Genomic DNA, 26,780 nt, shown 5'->3' on the forward strand with positions numbered 1-26,780 from the left:
AACTCGGAAAGGTTCTGTTGTAGTTGTTAACCTCAATTTTGCAAAAAGTGTTTTCAAGAATGCTGTCTTGATTTCTCATACAAATTAGGTTGTCACTTTTCACATAAGTTAATAAATTTACGAGTAATGTTGCATTTGGGTTTGCCCATGTTGGTTTTCGTGTTACTGGCTTAACCTGCATGTTATATATAGCTGTGGTGATGATATATATCCAACAGAAACAATGATTATGTAATTCTTGCAGACTCTGATTTTGTGGTGTTATACAAAACTAAGTTATTATTATTTGGCCAGTTATTCATAGTTTATTGACTGTATTCAGCCACTTATAAAGATTTTAATGTAATCTTGCATCTGAATTTAATGGAATTGTTAACTGACCTTTAAAGACTGTTAGCCTAATTGGTAAGTGTGTTCGTTTTGTGTTAACTACCGTTTAATACATTGGCGATTAAAATGAAATAAATGTAATTACTTTTTGTATTATAATATCCTACTACCTCTGGTTAAACTTTGCTAAACAATTACCAACAATCTGACATGCAGTTTATTTTCTTTGCAGGCAACGTTCAAAAGGAAATTATGATAAACAAGTCTATTGTCAAATTAACTGATAATCCATAATGGAAAATTGTAAGTATATATGATATTTATTCAAATAAAACTTGCTATACTTTAAATTTGATTTTGTACTAGATTTAGCATGTACAAATGTATATCATATATATGGACAAACGTCCTAAATCAGGCGCACACAGATTTTTCCCCAAAAAATGCAAACCAGTTATTATAAAAAACAAACAAAAAATAATTATCATCTTTTATGTCCTTTTATTGACCTATCTTTCATCTAACCATATGCTAAAGATTAGCTCATTGCATGTAGTCTGACCTTCTCATCTGACCATATTTTGTCAGGCTATTGATTTTAGGCCAATAACATGTTTCATGTTGGCTGTCTGAACTTTGTTGTGGCACGTTCTACGCTGGTAAATTCGAAAAAGTTTTTATGTCTTTTACTAATGGAGGGTCTTAGTCTTCGATCGCAAGTAAAACATTTTTAAATCTTCCGCAGAGTCAGAAGCAATAACGTGCGTTTGAATTTGGTACATATTTTGCAGTTTGCCCATTAAAAAACGCAGGCCACCTGCGTGGTCTTGAGACGACTCTTCGCGTGACTGAAGATTTTTCCTTTTTTTCATTGGTGTCTTTTAAAACGTATCATCAATCTGTATTTTATATGTTAAATATGTTTCATAAAGCAGTTTATTTCCACCCATGTCCACTGCAAAGACCTAATAAAGTGGACTTACTAAACTAGGAAAAAGGATGGCAAAGCCTTTAACCATTTAAGACATGAAAAGTGGGTCGCTACTTTCAAATTGTGGATGAAAAGCTACATTGTACTTGTCGCTAAAAGGCACAACAATTCTACTACTGGCATTAAAGCGCTTATTGCCTTATAGTAGGGTTATGGTATTTGATAATGTGCAGTCCCTGACAATTGACCAATTTTCGAATATTACCAAAGTACATCGCCGCCATTGCTTTTTTGTGAAAGAAGGATACACATGAAACAATACAAAAACAGCAATGAAATATTGCATTGCAATACATGAATACAAGTTTTCTTCTGAACAGTAACATTTATGAAAACGAAAATTAGCACAGACTTTCTACAAACTACGCTCCAAGGTAATTACAAGTAATGAACGTATACTGTAGCAGTTTATAAACAATACTCCACTCTCCCTCATACCAATCATACTTTTCCGAAGATCTGATTTTTTTCAACAAGCTCTTGTTGGACTAAAAAACACATAAAATTCCCCACAAGACATGCTTTGTACTGAAGTGTTAAAATTCCTTTCATTGTCTCAATGGTAATCTTATTTCTTTCTTAAATTTTATATTAAAATGTAGTAAACAACTTACGTCATAAACGAGTTGCAGACAGATTTATAGCAGACAGTTTTGACGAGCTGAGAATGTTTGCGACCTAGAAAAAGTTGGAATAAAGGTGGCAACCTAGAAAAACATAGACTAAAATACAATTTTAAAAAGTCCCTGACTTCTAAGCACATTTTGGCAATTCTCCCTGATGCAGATTTGAACGCTAAAAATTCCTTGACATGTCTGGGATAATCCTGACGTATGGCAACCCTACCTTCAAAGGGCTATAACTTCAAAAGCACTCAGCCTTATCATTTACACTTTCAGCATGGAGAGTAATAAAAGCTCTCCCGATTGGAATGGAAAAGATGATATCATAATCGTGGTGATCGCAAAAAGAGAAAAGTTATTGGAGTATAATTACGGCTTAATCGAGATTAGCAATTTCAGAATTTAGTGCTGAATGTTTAAATTGAAATATACCGGAGGGTTCTACTAAAAAAAAAACTTAACACAATGGACCGATGAGGACATGAAAAATGCTGTTGATAAATTTCTGAAAGTAAAGGGAATTGCCGAAGTATTGCAGCTAATTATAACATGCATGGAAGCATTTTACACAAAAGGTAGACTTTCTAGGTAGACACCGAGTAAACTTGTTTATGCAGCAAAACAAAATCTCGCTGAAGAAAGTTAACCTGATTAGTGCAGCGTGATTTTTATTTTTTCCTGTCTACAAAATATCAGAGGTCCCTCGGGGATAGAACTGGGAAAAGAAAGCAAGTGGTGTATATGCTGCAGTGAAGCGTGTATTCAATGATGTTAAGTCTATAAATAGACGAGAGGTGGCAACGAAGCTTTGCAGGGGAAATTGCATCGCAGTGCAAATTGCTAATTACACGAAAAGTAGTTGCTGTTATTTAAAACTGTTATTATTACTAAGTGTAGGTAGGTACCATCTTCCGCCCAAGTGTGACTTATTGCAAGTTGATGCACAAGCAAACTTATAATTGGAAAGTTTCCAAACAAGTGCACCTAGTTGGGATATTTGACCACACTCACACTATTTATTGAGATATAATAACCACAATGTTTTCATAAAATTTGCCAACAAAAAGTTGAGTGAGGGTCACACACTGACCTTCCATCACTGACGTCTCGTGTTTTGGTGCATTGCATGTATGTACTTAAATGTCATAGTAAACAATAGCAATGTCTCGCGTGCAAGCAAAGCAAGAATGGTTAACAAAAGTTGTCTGTTATCGTAATCACTTTGAAACCCGTGTCCTACTTTATTACCCGTTTGTTGTGATAACCAACAAACGCTTGTGACATACTTCACAACTAACCTTGCCACATTGTGCTGAGCTCATGTCTGTTTCTGATGTCACTGTATGAGAAAAGATCAATGCCGTGACGTATAGAGCATAGGCAATGACTGAATGCAGTAAAAGTGGGTGGAGATTATAGAGCCAATAGTTGTGTTAAGTATTGTTTGCAAAACAGTGCGTGCAGATTGCAGGGTGTATTATAATGGGGTTTTTATCTCATGAAAAAATACATTAGTTTATTTTATCTTGGGCATATAATACAATATAAAAACTTAAAATGGTATCATAACCGATATATATACCTTACGTCAATACCAGTTATTTAATGCTTTAATAATAATAATTGGGAAATGTTTATCTTTATTAATTATTTTTATTTGCAGGAACTTAATCTGAATGAATATGCTCCGTCTGGAATCCTATCTATCACCATTCCTGCTGACTTATTTATCAAAATATATCAAGGATCTTGAATCAAAAAATCTCCAGTTATCCCTATGGGGAGGTGATGCAGTTTTGCACAATCTTCAATTTAATCTGGATGCACTAGATGAAGAACTTGGAGGTGCTCCATTTAGCTTTGTTAGTTGCCAAGCAAATGAGCTTAGAATTCACGTTCCCTGGAGCAAACTTGCTTCTGAATCTGTGGTAGTCACCTTGGACACAGTAGAATGTGTCGTGAAACTGCACTGTCACAAACCTCAAAAGAAGAAAAGCCCGATTCAGGAAAATCAAGATGTCACCAAAAAACAACCTTCGTACGTTGATTCCTTGATAACTAAGATTAAAAATAACCTCACAATTCAGATTAACAATTTAACATTAAAATATGTTGAGGATGATATTGTTTTGTCCGTCAATGTCCAGTCTACTGCGTATCAAGCTGTCGATGGAACTTGGACTCCTGCTTTCATTGAATTGACAGAAAGCAGTCCGACACTTCGTCATGTGTGTGAGTTAAAGGACACCACTGTATGTCTGGACAAACGTGGTGCAAGTGGTTTGGTTGACTCCTTCGAAGATCCGCTTATATTTCGTTGTCATTTTGTATTTCGTATTCACGCCATGTACCCCACTCACACATCAAGAAAACCGTCGGCGACAAAAGTTAATTTGATGGTTGAACGCTATGAGCTGAACATCAGTGAGAAGCAACTACCTGCTGTTTTGCATCTTTTAGAGCTTTGTTTGCACATTTACTATGGCACAATAGACTGTGCAACACCAGAAGAAATTGGTCACCAGGAAGATGTTAAACCTGACGATTCTCAAGGTTGGGTGTCATGGGCATGGTCCTATGTTCCACCGGTTATGTCTTATGATGTTGATGAAAATGTTGTCAAAAATCCAATATTTGCTTTTAGTATTTATGTAAAAACTCTGGTAATACAATTCAAGCCATCAAAAGCCGAAACAGCAAAACTGTTCCATAGAACACAAAATGCCTCAATGAAAGCACTGATTAAAATGAGTGGAGAAAGCCTATCAATAGAATTGGTCAGCAGAGGTCTTGATTTTTTTTCATGTGAGGTATTTCTCTGTTCAGGTTCAATTACATTTGAAGGCGGCACACCTGCCAAGGTCAATGGTAAAGTCATTCCTAATCATAGAGGTGATGAGAGTCTGCTGTTAGCTTCATGTGTAGGGTCACCTGTGGGGTTCGCTGCCAATTCTCTGTTTGATTTCCGATCTCCTGAAAATAATGATGCACCGTTTGAATACGTCTTGACAAGGGAAGAATTCTTTTCTGAGAAGGGCCGCCATGACACGTATGCATTCTGTTCACAGTATTTATATATTGCTGAAGATAAAAGGCAAGAAACAGAACGAGAAGAAGTTGAGTTTAATGGTTATTTGAGAAATGCTGACTTAACTAACACCGATGAATGGAGAAACTTTCACGAACGATCATGGAAGAGATTTATTGTTGGTGGTGAATCATGCCACTTCACACTTAGTAGTCACACATTGATGTGTGTTGATATTCTTTTAGCTTGGGCAAAAGATCATGCTCTTAAACCCTATCCCCTTGCTGAGAGACCCACCATTCACCCTCCAGAAGTGCTAAAAGATGTTAATTTTGTTCCAAACAGGAGTGCAACCTTTTTGCTGAAAAACTTGCATTTTACATTCCAGGCTCTGTCGCTACAACCGAACACATACAAGGAAAAAACGTTTAACTGCGTTGACCTTTTGAGCAGGGGTTTTTCCACTCATATAAAAGCCCACAGTGAGAAGAAAAAGGCTATGTTACCTGCTTTGGTTGTAAGCCTTCCATCTGTTCGAATCAGTTCCAACCAACCAATGTATGCAGATCATTTCGCTGCATATCTCTCATGCTTTGTGTCTCCGTTGCCCAAGTTAATGGAAAAATGTAATGTTAAGTACACACTTGAGGTGAAATCTATCGACATATTTGTGTGGTTGTGCAATGTTTTGCATGAGGATACCTTTCATCCCCCTCCCAATGTGAAGTCGGTCGCCCGAGTAAAGGACATAATCCTGGAGCACCACGCTCTCCTTGCAACTTCTTATTGGCATAAAAGACTGACTATGATTAAGAGCCAGACAAAATCTTTGGTTCATTCTCTAAAACTAGACGCCATGCCCTTCCAACTAGAAATGTTTACTCATGTGTTAGATAGCTGGTTAAATCTTCTTAAACATGACAGCATTGTATATGAAGTCCTTGATGTCAGTCTGCTTCGAGAGAAATTTCTGACGAGAGATTCACCCAGTCTCAAAGTTGCCCTGCGGAGTGTTGTTGCAGAAGTTACTAAAACTTTTGCAACAAGTTCCCTATGTGGAGCCCTTAAATCATTTGATGTTCACTGGTCACTTTCTGAAGATGAAATAGTTCCATTAGTTCAATGCAGTCATATCTATGAAAAAGTATATTTAAAAGACAACCTAACAAGTCAACAGAATGTGATATCACATGCAAACAAATCTGCTGAAAGAAGTTTAGAGTGGAAAGAGGACTCCCACTGGCTAAGTTTTTATTTCCAGATTCCAAATGAAAACAAAGGAGATGGATGTGTATTGGTTAACTTCCATCAATTGTTTGTAATTTTAGACTCAACAATCCTGAACACCCTTTCACGCTTTCCTGAAATAACTTTGAAGCAACTTCTGCCTTTTTTAATGACGCCGATGCAGAAAAATTCTTCAAATAGTACCACTGAAAACACTGCTACCATTTTTACAAACTTGAAATCCAAGTATGCCGTACAGTGTAAGTGCTCTGGTGTTCACTTGTTTGTGTCACTAAATCAACTATCTGTTTTGCCGTTGGATTATCGAAGCTTATTGTACACGCAGATTGTGAGACAGTGTACTCTTAAAGCCAAGGAAGGTGACATTCTTTGCTTGTCATTTCCTGAAATTAAAGCATTTACATCTGGATTTAAAACAGTTAAAATTATGCCTGAGCTGCTGCAGAAGGGAGTTCAAGTCAATAAGTTTACAGATTTTGCTACTCTCAATTTTGTTTTAGAGCATGCAAGTATATATACAGGCCTCACAACAAGCGACATGTACAGAATCCTCTATATTGCCACTCCAGGTACTGCAACATGTACACTTGTTTTAAAACAACCTGCAAGCAAAGATTTAAAGTTAAATATTTCTATGCATCTTGACATTGAGCCAGTGAGTCTTAAAATATCTAAGCATCAAACGGAATTCTTGGTGAAGTTACTCCATAAGTTTGAGAATGTAGGAAACAACATTTTGGAAAATTGCATAACACCAACCAATATCTTGCCAGTGGTACCACTTTCAAAAGAATATATGAGGAAAGTACCCAGAAAATTATCACATCCTCAAGAAGTCCATAATCCAAATATCCAGGATGACACCAAGTCAAACCAAAGTGCACTTGAAAGTGTTGCGCTTCCTAAAGGCATGTGGTTTACTCTTTGGCTTCAGTGCACTCTACCTAGATTTTCCCTGGATGTATACCCAAGTTCACCCACATCCACCCCATCAAAACTTGCTTTTTCTATTGAAGACATAAGCTTGTCTTTGGACAGTCAACCAGTTTATTTAAAACTGATGAGCTCTTGTACTCGATGCTCTTTGACTTACTGGGAAAAAGAAGAAAAAATGTGGAGAAAAACTGTCTTATCCGGCCTAATGCTTTCGCCAATGTTTGAGGTTTTGCCATCATTCATACAAAAGTATGACGCACCAAAGAACAAGCCACCGCACGCACCGGAAGTAAGCACGAAACATGGGAAATTTTTCGATGTAACCTTTACCCAAGCACTGACATCAGACTATCAGCGACATGTCCATGAAGAATCCCAAGAAAGTATAGAAACTGGCAATTCATCTGTTGTTACAACAAACAGTGACTCTATTGCAAAGGTCAAGAGAAACATAAGTGAATTGATATGCTCCATACAAGCCTGCGATCTAGTCATCAATCCCAAAGTTGCTATTGGTGTACTTCAAGTCTTTATGCCACTGATACAAAGCTTTTCACATGTATCTGGAGAAACCACGGCCACATCCAGGCCATTTGATCTACCTGTACTTTACTTTAATCTTGGAGGAGGTAGACTTTTTCTGCCTTGTACAAAGCAGAGATTCTCAAAGTCCCATGACGATGTGTTGATGGCCTGTTTCAGCTCGTTTGAAGTGAATCCTCAACCTCAAAACCCCCTAACCAGGCTTGTCCTTGCTCCAAGCATTTATCGTAGAGCAAATGCCGCTGGTTTGCTTCAGTGTGTTGGAAGCTCCTTACAAGATAAACAGTTTGAAATTAATATCCAGGATATTAGTGTAGGCTCTGCAAATCGTGGCGACATAGTGGCATATCTGAAGAGACCAGCGCCCTGTGAAAATCCTGCACTGCAATGGAATATGCAATGTGAAGTTTTAGCCATGCCAGAACCAGCTTTTCACCCAATCATTGAGCAACTTGATGTTCAATCAACCATTGCTCCATCTATACTGCATTGGAACAGCTTAAATCGTCGCATTCCTATCTGTGCGCCATCCCTTGAACTCAATGTCACTACAGACATTATTTTTCACTTTACAATTGCTCAATTTCAGCTGCTACTGGATGCTGCTAATATTTGGTCTTTAAAAGATCTTGAATTTTCGAAAGTCAGTCCGGTGTCGACTCCAGCCAAGGAAACATTAACTATTGGTAAGCTTCCACAGCAAGATAGCGGCTTTAGTGTTTGTGAACTGTCTGTCAGTGATAAGACCTCCGAAAAACCAATTTTATCTACAAATGCAAAGCTTATGGGTGATTTGCTTGTAACCGGTCAAAATGTGAAGATCCTCGTCTATCAATTCTGTGATAATGACATGGTAAAACCACTAAGTAGTATTATCATCAATGAGCCCTCTTTTGTGGCACACGTTTCAAAGCACCAGCAGAAACTTGAAGTACAGTTCCATAATGCTTCAATCAATGTTGCTGAAGGCGTAAAAGAACCTTCATTCACTATACATGATCATGGAAATTTTCCAAATAAATTTTTCGACACTCAGCATGGTGATTGTAACCCCCGTACAGGTGTGCCTACTTCTCTCTGTACCATGACAGTCAACCATTTTCTCACTAAAAAGGCCAGCTTAACAGCAACTATAGGGAGACCAATCAAAGTAATCCTCAACGAAAATGCAGTGAATATTTTTGAAGAAATAATCACTGGTGCGCAAAACATTAATTTACCAAGTCATGAGTTTGACCCAGTGGTAACAAAAGAGCAAGGCGATAGCATGCAAAAGCTTTCTTTTCTCGTACTTAACTGCAGTCAAGTATTAGGTGAACTTCAGTGCAGTAATATTGCTATGCGGTGTGCAATGTCCAGTGGTCGGTGTGAATTGCAAGTGAAAGATAAATCTATTTCCTGTGACGTGGCGCTGAACAACATTTCATTACGTCTTAAATCTTCAGCTGATTTTGTTCCAATTTTGCATCCTATTACCCTAAATGTTGGACTTGAGTCTTCAACTCTTTCGCAAGGTGACCTTTGTCTTCATAAAACAACAATCAAAGCATCTGCCATTAAGATCATGGTCTACACAGACATAATGCATTCTGTTAATTGTGTGCTGATGAGTATTCAGGAGTGGATGAACAGACTTTCAAAAGCAAATAACAAAGACTCGAATAACAATTCTAGTAACTTGGAAATGGTGACCCCTTCATCTCATCTTCATTTAGCATATGCTGATGATCTTAGAAAAGGTGGCTTTGCTTATGTCACTGCAAACAATAACCAAGAACCGTTGTCAAATCAAATTGTATTTTCCTCATCGCTACCAGATAGTTCAATGGCCTGGTGCTATGACAAGCCTCATGCTGTAAAGCAAGTTTGTATAACTCCAATTCCATTTAATGAAATTTTGGGCGACCATTCAGAGATAAAATGCATGCTTGAAAGCTTTAGTGAGTCGAGTGGCTTATATGAGTGCCAGAAGATATTTTATCTTTCAGAAACCAGACATGTCAACTTCACCCTATTTGATGATGAGACTCCATTTCATAAAGTTGTTAGTTCCGCAAAGTGGCGTGTGACCGTTCACAACACAGACGTATGCCACGTGTCTCCGCTATCCTTGGCTGCCAGCATGGAAGTAGAGAGCGTTTTTGATTCCCGAATTGTTCCTACCATCACTGTGACTCTTGTTTTACCGAGGGTCAATGCAACTGCTGTTGCTAAGCAGGGAACTGAACTTCTTTGTGTAAATTTAAGTGATGTGAATACTTTTGTACAATATTGGCTGGACACAACGAAGCAATATACTGTTGACACAAACCTCACTGTAGCTGCTGATATTGTAGAAGCACATAATCTCACCTGGTTACCAGCACTTCAGCCAACTCCTATCAGTTTTTCTCTCATGCAGAAGGACGACCTTCTGAGCGTTGACTGCAATTTGAATGATATTACTGAGCTACGTGTGAGTCAGTGCTGTATTCATTCAGTGCAACATCTCATTTCAAGCTTTACGGATGACGGCAGTCATGCTGAGGAAAATTTCCTGAAACTTTCCCTTGAAAATCAAACCGGTAAGACATTGCTCTATGGGCAAGCACTGACTGATGAGTGTCTCAGTTTAAAACCAAAGAGCAAAACTTCTTACTCTTGGAGATGTAGCAAAACTGATCCCAAATTACACATTTCTGTAGAAGGTTTGCCAGATTGGAATTGGTCAGACAACTTCTATCCAGGTTGCACATGTAGGTTTTTGTGTCCAATCAGTAAGTTGTGTTCAGTCATTGTGTCTGTTGACTGCACTCCCAAATGGAACACTTTAGTAGCATTCACTGGACGTACAAAGTTGGTTAATTATATGCCTTATGATATTCAGATAGAAATGATCGCAACTGACAGCAAGGAGGCATCAGAATATATTCTATCCGATTCAGAGGTGGGTCATTCGTTTTACACCGTGACAAGTGTTTCCTATCTAAAGGTTGGCATTCCCATGGCACCGTCTGATCTGTGTAGTCACATAGAGATTCCAGACCTGGTCAACATGCCTGATAAAAGCATGCTTTTTGAATTTTCCTCTAGTGATGGAGTTATCTTGCATGCTCAGATTTGTTACTATCAAGAAAGTTTGGCCGATATTATTGCCATTTTGCCACTGTTTTTTGTGCGCTCATATCTGCCTAATCCAGCTGTTCTTCATATTGAGACTAGATGCCAGAAAAAAGTGGCAGTGACTCGACTCCAAGGTCGTGGGAATGCAGTCGTGCTCGATCAGTTATCTCCTTACCTTACTCACCATCTCACTGTCCAATTGAATGAAAATGAATCTCCGTTTGATGCCACGGTGCCCATACACTTTTCCCTCACAAAGACAATGACGAAGAGTTCAAGACTCTCTCAACCATTTCCTGATCTTGCAAAAGGTTATCCTTATGACGATTCTGATAAAGATACAGAAGAGGACTGGGCGCCTGGTGATGGAAACATTCAGGCAAGACTCTCCCTACATCATCATTCCCTGCTGGTTGAAGTAGTACCGTGGTGCCTTGTTTCAAACAAAACAGATCTGGCCCTCTGTTTTATTTCTCCTGATGACAATATCAGCATCATGCAACCACACCAGGTTTCAGTTCTTCATCATTTTGAGGGTAGGTTTCAGATTCGAACCAGTGACAGCTCACCAAGTGACTGGCTTACATTAGTTAAAAATCCGGAACTGGATCACCCATCAAGAACTGACAAGTTGAATCTGTCTTATGTTCCATTAAATGGATCTCGAATTGTATTATTAAAAACCAAGAAAGCGATTCTAGATTTGCTCCTAAGATCACAATTTTGTCACGGTATTCGAGTTCTGTCTTTGCATCCGAGATGGTGGTTTGTAAATATGTTAAAGGAAGCTCAGAACACCTGCATAAAGCCCTGCGTCAGTCATGACTACAAACACTTACAAAGTCGTGATTTTGTCTGTGAAGCTCCTTCATCCACACCCGTACCTCTTCTTCACTGGGGATTAGAAGTTGAAAAATTGGCAGATGCAAGCAGCAAAGATAATGGAAACAGCCAAGCGGAAGATACAGATGGCAGTGTGTTGTCATCAGTAGATGAAACCTCTTCTTCCTTTCTTTGTGTAGGTCAAGATGTTCCTAGCACGTCAGTGCTATCTATGTTTGTCAACAGGTCTGTTTGCATTGAGACAGCTGGCTTGACTGCTGTTGTTTCTGTTAAGGATCAATTTGCAAGAAAACTTGTGGAATTTTGCAAACCGCCAGATTATGTGCTTGCTAAGCAAAAAATCCTAACGCAGCACGAGTCTAAAAACATGCTTTATCTCATGCTCCATGACATTAAGAAAGAAAAGTACATATTACACAACCAATGTTCCACTACTTTCTATATTCGAGAGGTTTCTGACAAGTCTGGTGAACCACTCTGCGTTATCATTTCACCAAATCAATGTGTTAAGTACGAGAGTTTCATGGATTCTGAGGCGTTTCCGAGATGCATGCGTATGTATAGGTCAATTAAAATGGAGATTTGCGAAGAAGGTAGCACCCAATGGACAGAGTTTCTCATCACAGCCGGACCTAAACCTTATGAGGATGAGCTGCTACTATTTGATGCTAGATTGATTGCTATTCGTGAAACTTTTGAAGAAGGCAGTGTGCATGTATGGTTCCAGGAAGACAAAAACGGTCACAAAGAAGCTGCACATCAACAAACACAAAAATATTGCTGTACAATGAACATCAGAGAGTTAAAAATTGTGCTTTTAGATGACTGTACTCGGCCGTTGTTGAGCTATGATGTTTTGCACGTATCAATGAACAGAATATCTATTCAGTTGTCACGCAAAACCAATACGTTTGAGTGGGCTGCTGATCTTACCTTATCAGATTTACAAATAGATAACCAACTTTTTGCAAATACAGAATTCCCTGTATTGTTGACATCATGCAATTCTGGAAACAAATGTGTGTCTATATCGGCAATCTTTACCAAGAGTTTTCAGCTTAATACAGTGGAGATGGGGATTGAACCATTGGAACTTCAAATTGATGGTGGGTTTGCCCAAGCTCTGTCAAGGTTGCTGCAGTCCTATCTAGAGTCTGCTTACATCCCAATAGAGAACAAAAGGTCTCATGATTTAATTCCGCATAATGTATTAAGTGAAGCACAGGCACTGTCTAATCCGTTACGATTTCAGTCTCTTAGCATCAATCCCATCACGTTGGTGCTTACTATTCGTGCATCTGTGAAATTGCAAGTTTCAGTGCATAGAGGTGCAGTGAGTTTGTCTAAATTCTCTTGTAAAGATGTGGACACAACAGTAAACGAGCTTGCCCAGGAAATGTCTCGGCATTACTTCGCTGATGCTGTTTTTGGTGCCGGTTGGGTGATAGGTTCCCTCGACTTGTTGGGCAATCCAGCCAGTACTATTCGAAGTTTTGTGCAGGGGCTTAGTGATTTTGTTGTTCTACCATATGAGGGCCTGATGAATGGACCCACTGCCTTTATAGGTGGTTTTACAAGAGGGTTTTCTTCCCTACTGCGACACTTTTCATCTGGTGCATTACGTTCAGTAACAAACATAGCATCAGGAATCTCACGAAATTTGGACCCAACTTCATACGAAGAGCCAAATCTACTTGCTCTGCCATCAGCATCAGGGGATGTTGGAACTCTCAATATAAGCAACCCACCAGTCTCACAAAGACAAGGTTACATATCTGGGGTAACAAAAGCTTTGGTCGGTGTGGTCACAAAACCTATTGGTGGTGCTGCTAGTATTGTCTCCAAAACTGGCGAAACCATCTTGCGCAAAGCTGGTTTGGAGGAAAGAAAATCTGTTCGCTACAAAAATCTATCACATGCTTCTAATAATTATCATAATTCGCTGACCAAGTACAAAAATAAAGTCCTAACAAGCCCTATAATAATGGTTACCCCGTTGTTTGCATTGAACAACTGCCATATGGTCATACCTAATGGAGTGGAGTTTGCTGCTGATTTGGTTCTAACATCAACAGACTTGCACATAATTCGAGTCGATGATGATAGCTTAGAAACTACGTTACAAATTGCAGACATTGATTTAAATTTGTCCGAAGACCTCACGATAACCATATGTCAGGATAAAACACTACCTGTTGATAAAAGCTCTGTTTATGCTGAGAAAGTAGCTGACTACCTTGGTGTCAATGCCAGAGACAAAACCTTGGAATGTGTTGACGTGATGGACGTTGTGAAGTGTACTGTGAAAGTTCAAAGTGCGTTGGAGGCAAAACTCTTCCAGAACACATTTGTTGTAGCCAAATCTAAAAGAAATAGGTTTGAATGGTGAAGCGTTTGCTTGGCAGACAAAGGAAATGTTGGTATTGTGCCCATTGCCAAGAAATTTAAGTAATAGAATCTGATCTATCATCTCGATAGAAAGAATGGAACAATGTCTCGGTCAGTACACTGAATGAGTGTGATTAATGATCACATAGCATGTTTTTTGTGATTTGTTTAAGGATGGAGATACTTTTCATTAAATCATTCGTGCAAAATATTAAAAACTTCATCGTTACCATTGCATATACTGTTGCCAGTTCTAGGAGCAGATTGTAATCGTAATGTTCTAAGCTTTCTCTGCTTGCGTAACTAGCTTTTGCAGCGTGCTTGTTATGGCACAGAAACGTGTTCCTCGTATAGTTGAAATAACACAGACTGATAATATTTGCAGTAGTTATCATCTTGCTGAGTGACATGCAGTGATTTATTACTATTACTCTATCTTGATTTCATGTTTGTAGGTGTTTTTGCTTGTATAATAATTTATGCCACCTCATATTGCTTTGACATTTGGTGCCTTGCCGTGTCTTCTGATTTGCAATTATGTCTAATTGCCTAACAGAAACTGTCTTCTAATATTTGGCAGAACATTCTATGTAGTACACTAACCTATAAAACAACCTCTGAGCCAAAAGGAGGGTTTATGTTGAAACCAGCATAAATGTTTTGGAAAGATATTCCTGAAATTAGAAGAGTACTGCTAATACATGGCATGCTTATATAAAATTGGTGTTGTACCACAATTATCTTCTTTGTGTACTTGTGTGTCATTTACTTATCGTAAAAAAGTTTTTGTTGTATGTAAAAGCACTTGGGTATCACAGTATTGTGATTTTTTTTGTGTACGTTTTACCACCTTGTGGGTGAAAGAGAAATTTCAGTTTATTTTAAGCTATAATGGTCCATTACTAACTTATCAGGTCCTTGGAGAACTTTACATATAAATTTTTGAACCAAATTGTAATTGCCGAAGCAAATTACCATATTGTTGTAATTTGCATCAATATTATATGTTAGTAGAAGAGATCAAGTTAGCTTCCGAAATGTTTTCTTTTGTAACTTGTCGAAGTGAAGACTATTTGCTGTGAACAGAGATGTATATTAAAGCTAACTATTTCTGGATAGTGTGTTTTAAGTGGTATTTTGGTTGCTTGCTGGAAGGAACCAATTTATTTAATAGTATTTTATTTAAACGTGGTTTTGAATACCTATTTCTGAAACAGATTTTTTACTTTCTACTCTATGTGTCAAGGTTATATGCAATGTTAATTCATGGTGTAGTATGTATACACTCGGAATAGCTTAAATAGTGTATTTGTTTCTACATGAAACTATATTATTTTTTGTCTCTATGCAGAAACAGTAGGTTATTATTGATTGTTATGGGGATTGACTGGATTTCAACCTTGTACGCTGCTACAGTTGCTGCTGGTGGCATTGTTGGTTACCTCAAGGCTGGTGAGTGCTAGTTTATATTTCCTATTATAAAGAACATCAGCATACATCTGTTAACTGTCACACGACTAGTTATACAGTTGATTTCCTATAACTTGGAAATCTTTGTTGGACAACTCCGATTGCCAATTCTTATAGTTAACTAATAGCCTGTTCAGCAGGTAGTGCACAGTTACAATCCTATGGACGGATGGCTATCGATTGGGTATCAAAGGCTGCGAAAACATTTCTTGAGACCATATGCAATATCATATAATGACATGTTTTTGCAGGGAGTACACCTTCCCTAGCTGCTGGACTTTTATTTGGAGGCTTGGCTGGCTTCGGTGCATATCGTACCTCAGTGGACCCAACCGATCAGTGGCTTACCTTGGGTGGGTTAACTAATTATGTTAAACTTTGGAAAGGTTGCTTGTGAGTTGATTTAGTTAAAATTCATAGTGAGTTATTTTAACTTAGTGGTTTATAATGCATACTTTACCAGGTATTTCACTTTCTCTCGGTGGTCTTATGGGATTTAGGTTCTACAATTCTGGAAAGTTCATGCCTGCTGGATTAGTTGCTTTGTTGAGGTTAGTAATATAAATTTCGGTTACAAGCTAGTTGTGGTGTTTCTTTGCTTTGTTCAGGTTTCTATAAGACGCTTATTTTTTAGTGTTGCTATGGTTGGTCGTTGTATCTACACTTTACAAACTGCACCTCCAGGAAAGAATGATTAGTCTCTGTTAATGAAATTCCTGCAACATTAATCGTGTTTATTGTTTTTTTTTGACTAACGCAAGCACCGATATCATTGTGTATAATTTTGGCCAACATCAAGCATGTTTTCATCGTTTGAGCGACTGAAGAGAAAAACTACGTCAAAAGACCTGAACCGTTCTGATTATTTGCAAGCTCTTGTCACTGAATTTCAAGAGACGCAAGATAACTCTGCTAAGGAACAAGTTTTAGCGAACTTGGCCAACTTTGCTTATGATCCCATTAATTACCAGTACTTGCGCGATTTGCGCGTTATTGATTTGTTCATAGACTGCATTGATATCGATGAAGATGTTAATGGAAGCATAGTAGAGCACGGCATTGGAGGTTTATGCAATTTAGCCCCGGAACCTGAAAATCGTCAACTTATTCTAGACCACCCTGCCTCGATCGAAAATGCTATAAGATGTCTATCGAGTTCGGTCGAAGAAACCGTTTTGTCTGCCATCACTTTACTGATGCAGTTGGTTATACCAAATTCGCGGTCGCGCATCGTCACAACGGCGGTAGTCGAATGTATGCAAAATTTTGCGACGATGCAAAACGCCAGATATAGAAATCTTGCCGTCATCTTTTTGGAGGATTATTGCTCCGCCGAAGAACGGGCACTTGCTACCCAAGGGACCAGTGGCCAATATCTCTACATTCCTGTTCCTAAGAAATGAGTTATTTCTATTCGCAATTCGGGGTTAATAAAACGTATAAGTTGCTCTATTGTTTTTTATAGTTTAGGTAAAGTTGATCAAGTGCTAACTAGTTGCTGATAATGGAGTACAACTAAAGCAGAAAGGCTCATAGTCATAACTCATAACCAATTTATTTGCAGAAAAAATCATAAACTTTTTTCGGCTTGACGTCGTCCTCCACCAGAATGATAATCTGGTATTTGCAAAATAACTTTCAAAAAGCTACATACAAGAAATAGGGGAAACTATAATTGTTCTTGTGAGAACTGACACAACCATGAATGAAACGATTGATTCGATTCATTACTTTGAAACAAAATATTGAATGAAATTATGTGACGTTAGTCACCGATTTTAGGCACGTAAGCAAATACCGTGCACAGCCGCCTTAGGTCATTACGATCCTTGCAGATGTTTACATTAAGTTGTTTTTTTAATTTTGAAGGATTGGCGTATTAAGAGGTATGGGTTAGTAAGTTATAAATATAACTGTAACTAGCGTGAAGCAGTTTATCAGCGGTAGGCTAAAGTACATTACTAAATTGTCTAATAAACTTTACGTTTTATCAGTAAGTCTTATGTTTACCTTCATTTTTTGTGAAAATATAAGCATATGCTAAGAATAATAGCTAGCCATGTTTATTCACACCCACACTAATAGACGGGTCATATCCATATATGCAAATAAACATATCAGTCCAATAACTTTGAATACTTTCTGTAGTGATTTTAATACTTTGTTACTGTACGTGTGCAACGTTTAACAAGCAGAAGAATAAAAATTACCAAATTAACGCAGGCCTAACTCCAAGGGAAGATTCAGTTTTACGTTTTATTTTTGATGCTTTCTTACTTTCTTTATACATTAATAAATTCAGCATGTTAGGCTAAGCATAACTAGTGCCTCAAAATTGCAAACTGCTTAAGCACAAACCTGTCTAATCTCAAAATTTCATACGCTTTAAAAAAAACATGAAACTTTTTCTTGTGAATTAGTCACTAATTAGTACGTATCATTTTCGACTTTTTCTTACAAATTTTAGGAGCTATCGTAAAGAAAAGTTGACAGCTTTGTGGTCGCCTCTTCTTGTGTGTCAATTTGCTCCAAAAAAAACCGCAATTTTTATGAGGCTTCTGGCGGCCTTTTTTGTGCCACTTGAAACGGTTTTCTTTCACTTTACAGAAAGTAGAACAACAGTAGTCCATGTAATGCTGTTTAATTTTCTCTTGTCATACCGCTTACATCAGCCATTTTTGACGCACCAAACCTTCATCAAGAAGGAAAATCCCTTTACGTTGCGCGGAGTTTTTATATTTTCTTTTGTACTCAGCAATTGCGCTGTGGTCGTTTTATTTCTTCTTTGCAAGGTTGGTCTATTTTCCGTCAGTAGGTGACGCCTTTGCTTTGACTGGCAACCCGTCTGGACTATTATTTTATAGCTCGTATTTAGCTACAATGTGAGAAAGGAGGTATAAACCAAATTCTAATCGATTTTTCGTCCATATAGTGGTTTTGCTAATCAATTTTATTCGAAATTGTGGATTATAGCTTATAAGGTTTTTCTTACAATGATCCGTAATTTTTCCAATATTGATTTATTTCTTATTTTTGCTAAAATCTAAAACACTCCTTTGTCTGTGAACAAGGTGCTAATTAGTTAACAGCAGCCCAATGACAAACTTGTTTCAGTTTTGTAAATTGTTGTTTTTCGTAATAAATAGTTAATTAATCATTCTTGTGTACTATGTAGTGTACGAACTGTATCCCTTCTTGATGTAGGCTACTGTATTTGGACACCTTGGATCAATGACACCTTCAACATGGTCTTGGACATATGTATGTCCACATAACAACTGCTTGTGCATCAGTTATTCGTGTAGTTTTTTCATCGTTAGTTTTTTCATATGACATAGACATTCTGCGTAACGTTAATGGTCATATTGACCTATTTTATGCAAAAGTATTAATAAGAAGTGTGACAACATGCTATAACAAGTGACAACATGCCCATGCCCATGCACTGCTCAAACTATCAAACGTATGCTATAATAAAGAATGTACAATAGGAATAAAGAAACTGTTAAACTTTGTACATACACAGTAAGTTATTGAAATTACTACGGAAACTATCTTCTGTAAATGTGAAAATATTTGGTGGAAAAGTAGGCTATGAGTATTTGCTTAAGTAGAGGCAACTATACTGTATTAAGCGAGCACAAACTATTATTTTCTATAGTTTACAAAAAAATGAGCCACAAAGATGACGCACAGATGGCATTCATACGAGGCATTAGGGTAGATCAAAGTTTTTGTGAATCATGTTGCGTAAAAACGTGACTCGTACTTATATAATACATTCGCTGTTGAAAATGACAAGGTAGTAGGTAGTGATTGCAATACTTCGGTTATCAATACAGTAGCAGTTTTAATTGAGAACATGCTAAAAAGATCTCGTGACGTCACCAATTACAGTCTGTTGTTTTTGGGTAGCACCCTGCCATCGGTGACGTTACGTGGTTGCTAATTGCTATAGCCATTAGAATACTAACAACTAGATACAAAGCTGATAATGACTGAACCATTTTAACCCAGTATATAGTAAAATATAAAAATAAAATAAAAGTTGACACTTTTTAGGGTTCACTTTTATTTTTAATTCTCCTAAACAAGCAAAAGCTTGCTTCATCATGTATATACTAACAGATGACAACTAGACGTTATGCTAATACCTGTGATAAATATATCAATTAATGTAATATAAACTTGTGTACGACATAGAATTCTCGTCTAGCGAATCAGCGAAGCATAACACTTTGTGACGTAATCGATTGCTTCTCTGTTACTGTGCGTGCATTACGAGTCATCACTTAACAGTCGTATGTTCAACGCCGCAACATGTCTTTATGCTGTTGCTGTAACAACGTTCTATTTTGATTTATTCGTTCAATGAAGCTTCAATATAATCAGATTATACAGTTGTCATTCCAGTGTCATTATTGCTGAAGTCTATCAAAGTTCACTGTTAAGATATACACAAGTAAACAGACTTTGTAAGGAAGTGGGCAAACCTTACAGGTTAAGGTACCATACACCACTTTTTCATTACATACCTAATATTAACGACTCATTATAGTATGGTTGCCACCAGGCATAATAATCTTATTGTCTAATGCAGTGATTCCTAAACTGTGTGCCGCGATTCTATTTCGAATTTTGGAAAGAAACTCTATAAATATTTAAAATAATGCATGCAGACAAGCATATGCGACTTAAAAGCGCTCTAACTGCTTCAGTAGCTGATAAATAAGCACATCCATCGCATTTACACGTGAAAATAATGTTTTTTAAAGCAACTTTTCTTCTCTTCTAAGTGTGCCGCGAGCGTTTTATAATTTTTCTAGTGTGCCACAGGCTGAAAAAGTTTGGGAACCACTGGTCTAATGACTTGTTACATTTCTATGGTATAGAAATCTAACTCTTTATTGGTGACGTCACGTAGCTGTATTTAGTAATTTAGAGAGGCAGGAACGCAGGGTCGTACCTTATTGTTTATCTTTTGTCATTGTCTGTGGGAAAGAGATTTTTTTCGCCATACAAATAATAGCTAAATTACACAAATTAAAAAAAATTTAAACAAAATTTACAGTTGCTTTCTCTCTCCACTCTCTAAATCTTAACTTCAATTAAACCCTAAATAACTAAAATCAACTTTTTGCTTACTTTTTGCTTTGCGTACTCTTTAATTCCTAACCTAACTGCCTATCTTCATGTTTAACAACGGCTTGCGTGACCTACTTTCGGTGAAATAGTCACTTTCGTCCGTGAGAAAGCAGAAGCAGTGCTGGAGAGGGGCGGGGTGTTGTTCCTTTGTTTGAGACTATAAGCCTAGGCCTATACCGCCGTCTGGGCCTGGTCGTACTGGTACATATCAGCATAAAACTAGGCTATGGACATGGTAACGTTGATATAAGAAAGTGTGTTCGTTTTTAGGGCTATTGGTATAGGCTCTTGTTCATTAACTAGGCTGCTACACCAGGACTTAGAGGCTGTGGTTTGCAAATTTGTTTGGTTAGTCTAACAAGTTGGTTGTCAGCAACAACACATTTCCGGGTCTAGTATGCAAGTGCACAACCACAGGATGCCTTTGTACACTAGACCCACATTTCCTTGATGTCTAGAATTGTTATTAATAATTCCCAACCTACTGCAAGTAGTAATCTGCCCGTCTGGAAAGTGGGCTATAGTAAATATTTGCATGCAGTGAAACCGCACTTCTTTGCTTATTATCATGAGATGGGTTTAAGATAAAAATTGGCGTGAATGTTGATGAATCTTGTGCATGCAGCAGCCAAACTTTACACTGAGAATAGGCTGTCATGTTAACCTAACCTAGTAATAGGATGTCAATGTAAACTTAACCAAAATCTTCCTTCTAATCTAAATTTAACTTCAATTAAGCCCTAAATAACTTCAATCGACTTTTCATACCTAATCTCCTAACCTAGCGGCGTATTTTTAACTATAGGCTGTGTGACCTACTTAACAGTGAAATAACTTAACTTACTTAACTGTATATAAAAAAATTAGCCATGTTGGAAAATTTTCTGTTTTTGAGGAAGAAATCCACCTTGCAACAATGGTTAAAAGCCTACCATAATACCATACCATAAAAACTACCATAATCAAACAATTTTATAAGAATAAATATAGGCTATAGTTGTACACAGGAAGAGAAAAAGCGTTCTATGGCTAAATCATAATCATGCACTGTTCACTTTAAAATTATGAAAGAATAGGCTAATTTGCTGAAATTTATATTTTTACAGTATATATATTTACATAAGCAAAAAATATTATTCTTGTGTTCCGATTTTATGTCTTAACCAAACTGCCAATCACAGTTAGCTTTTTGTGAAATATAATAAATATGTGCACAATATTGCTGTTTGCAATTAAATGTTCATTTCTGGCTGAACAAAACTTTCACAGAGGTACCAATGAAACAACATTCACTTATATACGTTTTTGATTGACACAAAACTTTGTCACTCTACCATAGGGTTTATAAAATAAGTTTCTGCGAATGCCTCTTCCATTGCATAGTTAAAATTTTTCAATCGCCCGGCATTTGTATTTTGGAGAAATAAAACAATTATTTGTTAATAGAAGCGAAGCTTCCTTAAATGAAATGCTTTACTGTAAGCTGTAAAGGTCAGTAATATAAGCAAGGTATTTTGATGAACCTGGACTACAAACAGTCATGGTTAGCGAGCTTTTTTTGGTTGAACGGATTGAACGCTTTCCTGTTTGAAAACTGTTTTATGTTTTGATATTTCGTAGTTGTTATTACTCAGATTCAAAGCTACCTAAATCTAATATATATGTGAAAAAGTGTTGGTTAGTTTTGCTCCTAAGTTTTTTCAGGAGAAAAAAGAAGATCATAAAATGTCTTTGTTCAGAAGAAATGGGTCATCCTCGGATGAAAGATCATCTCGATATGCGTATTCTCCGCAATATCGGAAATTCAAGGAGAAAAACATTCTTTCGGCAATGCTTGGGACTGCAACTATAGTTGTCTTGTGTGCAAGTTTAGTTGAACCAGTTTGGTTTCAACTGGAAGGAGGAAAATGTGGTAAACCCTACCTTGGTGTCAACACCTTCTTTGATACTTTTACATCAGGAAGTTTCACAATTGATATTTCAGAAGGTAACTGAACGTTTTAGTCGATTAAAGAGTGTGACATGTGTGGAAAGTGTTGCTTAACATAATTACCAGCTGTGTTTTTTGTCTATTTCAGGCCACAATCAGTTTGAGTATTGCGTCAATTCGAAAACTGTTACTTTGGTTCAAGTAATTATTATCTTCTGCATTCTTGCCATTTGTTTTTCTTTATTTTCATTTGTTCTTGATATCATTGCCCCTCGAACAAAACCGCTGTGGAAGATGCTTAAAAGATACTCTTTGGGTTATATCTTCACAGGTACGTATACTGAGTGATACCAACGTGCAATTTTATAGGGTGTCATGGTGCCCGAAATTCAGCTGAATTAATGCCCACTGGGTACCCAGTTTTTGATGTGACAAAAGTTTTTGTTGTCACCTCAAAAACCAGTTGCTTCATTTAATATTTGCACACGCAGTGCCACTGCGAAACATTTTTCTTTCTTGAAACCCGTTCAAGTATTATCGCAGTTTTTTCATGCTCGGATAGAAGAAAATCATATGAAAAGCAACCTTCAAATAAGTAGGCATATTGGAACGTATGTTGTTTTTTTTCGATGAGGATAACAATATATCATGATTGATATTTGTTGTGCAATAGAATTATATTGCCATATTTATAACAAAGTAAATAGTATGTTTTGTGTTATGCACATGATTGTAGTCTGGATGTTGCCATTGTTAATCGTTTCTCTGCGGGTTGCCCACAGTTGGAAGATGTATCTGGCATGGTTGAGTTACCTGTTTTGAGGTTTCACACAAAGAGAACTGTATTTAAGCGCAGTGGCACCTACTAAAAAGTTAAGGATATTCCCTGTATGAAAGCAATATGTAGATTTATGGACTTAATAATGTTTTATGTTATATATTTCATCACCATGCATTGAAATATGTCGGGTTCATGGTGTTTTAGAATGGATGTGATAAATTTTATCTATCTACATAATATGTAGTTTATGAAAAAATGGTGTTCAGTGGCTTGGTCAGATTCTGATCCATTCAATCTTTTATTTATACCCAGCCTTGCTTTGTGCCACAATCGTGGGATTTTCCTACTGGGCGTCACAGGAAATCTATGACTTACAATACAACAATAGAAAATACGAGGGAAGTAAAGTTCTTGTTTCCTTTGCCACTGGAGTCTACCTAGTGACGGCTGCAGGAGGAATTGCGATTCTGGCAACGGCTTCGAACCTGATGCGGCAATATCCAACAGATGAAGAGGAACAAGCTGAAAGGTTAATGGATGAACAGTCGGACGATGAAAGTGAGAGTCCTTGGGGAAACCTTGCTGCTGCCGGAGGGCCTCCTCCTTACGTACCTTGAGTGTTTGCGTTGCATAAATATCTTTGAGACTGTTGTCAGTAGATGTGCACATTTTTAGCTTATTCTGCTCTTTTTCTGTGAAATTCTTCTCTTCATCCAAGCTCTGATAAATGGTTAGTGCCGCCATGTTTATGGTTCCTGCTGTTGCATTTCTGACCATTATTAGATACTTTTTACTACTTACGTCATTATCAAGCACATTTTCCTTTCTTGAAACCTGTTCAAGTATTATCGCAGTTTTTTCATGCTCGGATAGAAGAAAATCATATAAAAAGCAACCTTCAAATAAGTAGGCATATTGGAATGTATGTTGTTTTTTTGCGATGAGTATAACAATATATCATGATTGATATCTGTTGTGCAATAGAATTATATTGCCATATTTATAACAAAGTAAATAGTATGTTTTGTGTTATGTTACATGAGTCATTTTACTATCCTGATGCACACATATATGCGGTGATTCATGTTAAGAAACTGTGAATAATTATTTATGTGGTCATATAAATTACTTTTTCATGTCTTTCAAATAATTCCACATATTTGTTGTGTTACCCCAACAATGCTTGCATTGTTTTGACTTTGCGAAGATTTCTTATGCCATGCTGTCTGGTTTCTTTTTTAGTTCTTTCAACATTAACATTTGTTCTTTGCTTGCAAATAATAAGTGAAATTATTTCTAGGATCAGTCAATTCTAGGACTTTAGGTGATATAATTGCATTATAGCAAAAATGTCTGAACCAGAGCTATTGCTTGATTCCAGTATTCGAATGTGGGTGGTTCTTCCCATTGTCTTCATTACATTCATTTTTGGGATTATACGACATTACCTCTCCTTATTGTTGACATCAGAAAAAACAGTCACTCTAGAACAAGTAAAAAATAGGTAAGCTGTTTCTATGCTTTTTACATATTTGTGGTAAATTCTGCACAGAAGTTTGTGGGTTGTTGTTTGCATTAGTAGTAAATGCTGAATTTGGAGGTCATATTTTCAGTATTTGTAATTTTTTTTATTTCCAGCCAAGCAATGATTCGTAGTGCCAAACTAAGAGAGAACGGACAGTTTATACCTCAACAAGCGTTTGAAAAGAGAAAACAATACTTTTTAGCTGAAGACAGCATAATAATCAAGGGAAAAAACAAGCCTGGACAGGTAAGAAACAGCATCCTATTAATAAATGCAACAGACCACTCCAATGTTTTATATTCTCCAATCTTCTGCTTCGTTTTTAAAGGCAAAAAATCCTATGACTGATCCAAGTATGATGACTGACATGATGAAAGGAAATGTTCTAAATGTGTTGCCCATGATAGTGATTGGTGGATGGATCCAGTGGACATTTTCTGGTTTCGTAACAAGTACGTAAGCAGCTAGTAGTATTAAGCGGTTATTTTACTTTGGGTAGAGCTGGGCATTATTCAAAAACTTACAGAATTGTGAATTATGGTTATGCGCCAGCAATCCTTGGTACGGAATTGAATAAGTAGTATTTACAACTTTGTAAAATATTTTTCAACGACTTTTTATTAAGATACAAGTTATAACAACAATGTTTACTAACGTTGCCTTGCCAGAAACTGCGATTATAACAACGATAGTTAACTTCACCACGGTTAAACTTACCACCTACTAGCTCTACAGAAAACGACTTTTATAGCTCCTGGAAAAATGTAATCAGAATTATTTAATATTTTCGCATTGCAGTTGAAATTGTCAATTATGTCCAGCTCTAACTTTGGGTTTATAGACATTAAACTTTCATGCAATATTTTTTGCAATATAATGGTTAATATTCAGAAAATTTCTTGCTGAATGTAAATTACTTTCAAAACATTTTAGCCAAAGTTCCCTTTCCGTTGACAATTCGATTCAAGCCAATGCTCCAAAGAGGAATCGAACTGGAATCGTTGGATGCCTCATGGTATTTTATCGAGAACAAAAACATCCAGTATGAATTGCTAAACATAAAACTCATACTGTTTATTGTATATAAACAAGGGTATCATCTGCATCATGGTATTTCTTGAACGTCTTCGGTCTGAGGAGCATGTACTCGCTTATACTGGGCGAAAACAATGCAGCAGACCAAACCAGACTGATGCAGGAACAAATGTCTGGGGCTGCGATGGCAATGCAACAGGACCCACAAAAGGCATTCAAGGTTGTTGGTCTGCTTGCTTTGTATGTTTATGTGATGTGTCTGTCATCAGTGGTGAAATTTACTAGTTACTATAGCAGGAAATAGGCAATAAACCGATGTGAGTATGATAAATACACACATAAATCGACCACTTGTGTGCACTATGCAATGTGTTTTACTACCAGTATTTACGTTTTTGATGATGTATGATTTGTATTTCCTTGGTAGAATGAATGGGAACAACTCATGACTACAAATTACGTAAATGCACTGCACGGTATCGAGGACGTGGTCTGCACCACTCCTGTTGTGTTAGAAGATATTTATACCAGGGAGAGGATAGCTGCAAATGCAAGTTAACATATTTTGTGCAATGAATTTGTTGGTTTTGCCTCGGTAGCACTGGATACTTAAAAGAAATGTACTTAGTGCTTATAAAATGCATTTCACGAAATCAACACTCACTTTTCCTACTTGCCATACGATGTTTGTGCTGTTTGATGGGAAGGAAATTATTTTTCCCCAAAACTGTTTTCTACTGCTAATGTAATGTTTGGCCACATTTTGTTAAAACTTGATCTTGCATTGAAAAAGCAGAATAAAGTATGGACCTTTATTGTAAAGTGCGATATGTATTTTAGGAACTTTAGTTGTTATGTCAAC

General features: G+C 37.1%; 5 protein-coding genes across 5 annotated transcripts; all 5 read left to right on the plus strand.

Annotated features, from left to right (window-relative positions):
• Positions 1-248: 248 nt before the first annotated feature.
• On the plus strand, positions 249-15,855 carry LOC143450045 (intermembrane lipid transfer protein VPS13B-like). Its single transcript, XM_076950444.1, has 4 exons — positions 249-405; positions 563-633; positions 3,608-15,484; positions 15,754-15,855. The coding sequence occupies exon 3, from the start codon at positions 3,621-3,623 to the stop codon at positions 14,031-14,033; it is 10,413 nt and encodes a 3,470-aa protein (XP_076806559.1). The 5' UTR covers positions 249-405; positions 563-633; positions 3,608-3,620; the 3' UTR covers positions 14,034-15,484; positions 15,754-15,855.
• LOC143448716 (transmembrane protein 14C-like) lies at positions 15,409-16,200 on the plus strand. The gene is made up of 4 exons (XM_076948563.1): positions 15,409-15,484; positions 15,754-15,855; positions 15,966-16,053; positions 16,137-16,200. Exons 1-4 carry the CDS (start codon positions 15,409-15,411, stop codon positions 16,198-16,200), a joined length of 330 nt encoding a protein of 109 aa, XP_076804678.1.
• LOC143450060 (armadillo repeat-containing protein 7-like) lies at positions 16,159-16,950 on the plus strand. The gene has a single exon (XM_076950465.1). It carries the CDS (start codon positions 16,303-16,305, stop codon positions 16,903-16,905), a length of 603 nt encoding a protein of 200 aa, XP_076806580.1. The 5' UTR covers positions 16,159-16,302; the 3' UTR covers positions 16,906-16,950.
• Positions 16,951-22,245: 5,295 nt separating this feature from the next.
• LOC143450058 (transmembrane protein 127-like) lies at positions 22,246-24,658 on the plus strand. The gene is made up of 3 exons (XM_076950464.1): positions 22,246-22,634; positions 22,726-22,908; positions 23,671-24,658. Exons 1-3 carry the CDS (start codon positions 22,373-22,375, stop codon positions 23,973-23,975), a joined length of 750 nt encoding a protein of 249 aa, XP_076806579.1. The 5' UTR covers positions 22,246-22,372; the 3' UTR covers positions 23,976-24,658.
• LOC143450057 (ER membrane protein complex subunit 3-like) lies at positions 24,595-26,733 on the plus strand. The gene is made up of 6 exons (XM_076950463.1): positions 24,595-24,862; positions 24,997-25,129; positions 25,212-25,335; positions 25,817-25,898; positions 25,976-26,138; positions 26,346-26,733. Exons 1-6 carry the CDS (start codon positions 24,708-24,710, stop codon positions 26,475-26,477), a joined length of 789 nt encoding a protein of 262 aa, XP_076806578.1. The 5' UTR covers positions 24,595-24,707; the 3' UTR covers positions 26,478-26,733.
• The last annotated feature ends 47 nt before the right edge of the window (positions 26,734-26,780 follow it).

The sequence above is a fragment of the Clavelina lepadiformis genome, chromosome 3, assembly GCF_947623445.1.
Source record: "Clavelina lepadiformis chromosome 3, kaClaLepa1.1, whole genome shotgun sequence".
NCBI lineage: Eukaryota > Metazoa > Chordata > Ascidiacea > Aplousobranchia > Clavelinidae > Clavelina > Clavelina lepadiformis.

Excerpts from the sequence above, each read along its gene's own strand:
- LOC143448716 (XM_076948563.1), top strand. The coding sequence starts at position 15,409 with ATGGGGATTGACTGGATTTCAACCTTGTACGCTGCTACAGTTGCTGCT. Across the intron at positions 15,485-15,753 it reads TGTTGGTTACCTCAAGGCTG|GGAGTACACCTTCCCTAGCT; the intron begins GTGAGTGCTAGT and ends ATGTTTTTGCAG. Across the intron at positions 15,856-15,965 it reads CGATCAGTGGCTTACCTTGG|GTATTTCACTTTCTCTCGGT; the intron begins GTGGGTTAACTA and ends ATACTTTACCAG.
- LOC143450057 (XM_076950463.1), top strand. The coding sequence starts at position 24,708 with ATGTCTGAACCAGAGCTATTGCTTGATTCCAGTATTCGAATGTGGGTG. Across the intron at positions 25,336-25,816 it reads ATTTTCTGGTTTCGTAACAA|CCAAAGTTCCCTTTCCGTTG; the intron begins GTACGTAAGCAG and ends AAAACATTTTAG. Across the intron at positions 25,899-25,975 it reads GAATCGTTGGATGCCTCATG|GGTATCATCTGCATCATGGT; the intron begins GTATTTTATCGA and ends TATATAAACAAG.
- LOC143450045 (XM_076950444.1), top strand. The coding sequence starts at position 3,621 with ATGAATATGCTCCGTCTGGAATCCTATCTATCACCATTCCTGCTGACT.
- LOC143450058 (XM_076950464.1), top strand. The coding sequence starts at position 22,373 with ATGTCTTTGTTCAGAAGAAATGGGTCATCCTCGGATGAAAGATCATCT. Across the intron at positions 22,635-22,725 it reads CACAATTGATATTTCAGAAG|GCCACAATCAGTTTGAGTAT; the intron begins GTAACTGAACGT and ends TGTCTATTTCAG. Across the intron at positions 22,909-23,670 it reads TTTGGGTTATATCTTCACAG|CCTTGCTTTGTGCCACAATC; the intron begins GTACGTATACTG and ends ATTTATACCCAG.
- LOC143450060 (XM_076950465.1), top strand. The coding sequence starts at position 16,303 with ATGTTTTCATCGTTTGAGCGACTGAAGAGAAAAACTACGTCAAAAGAC.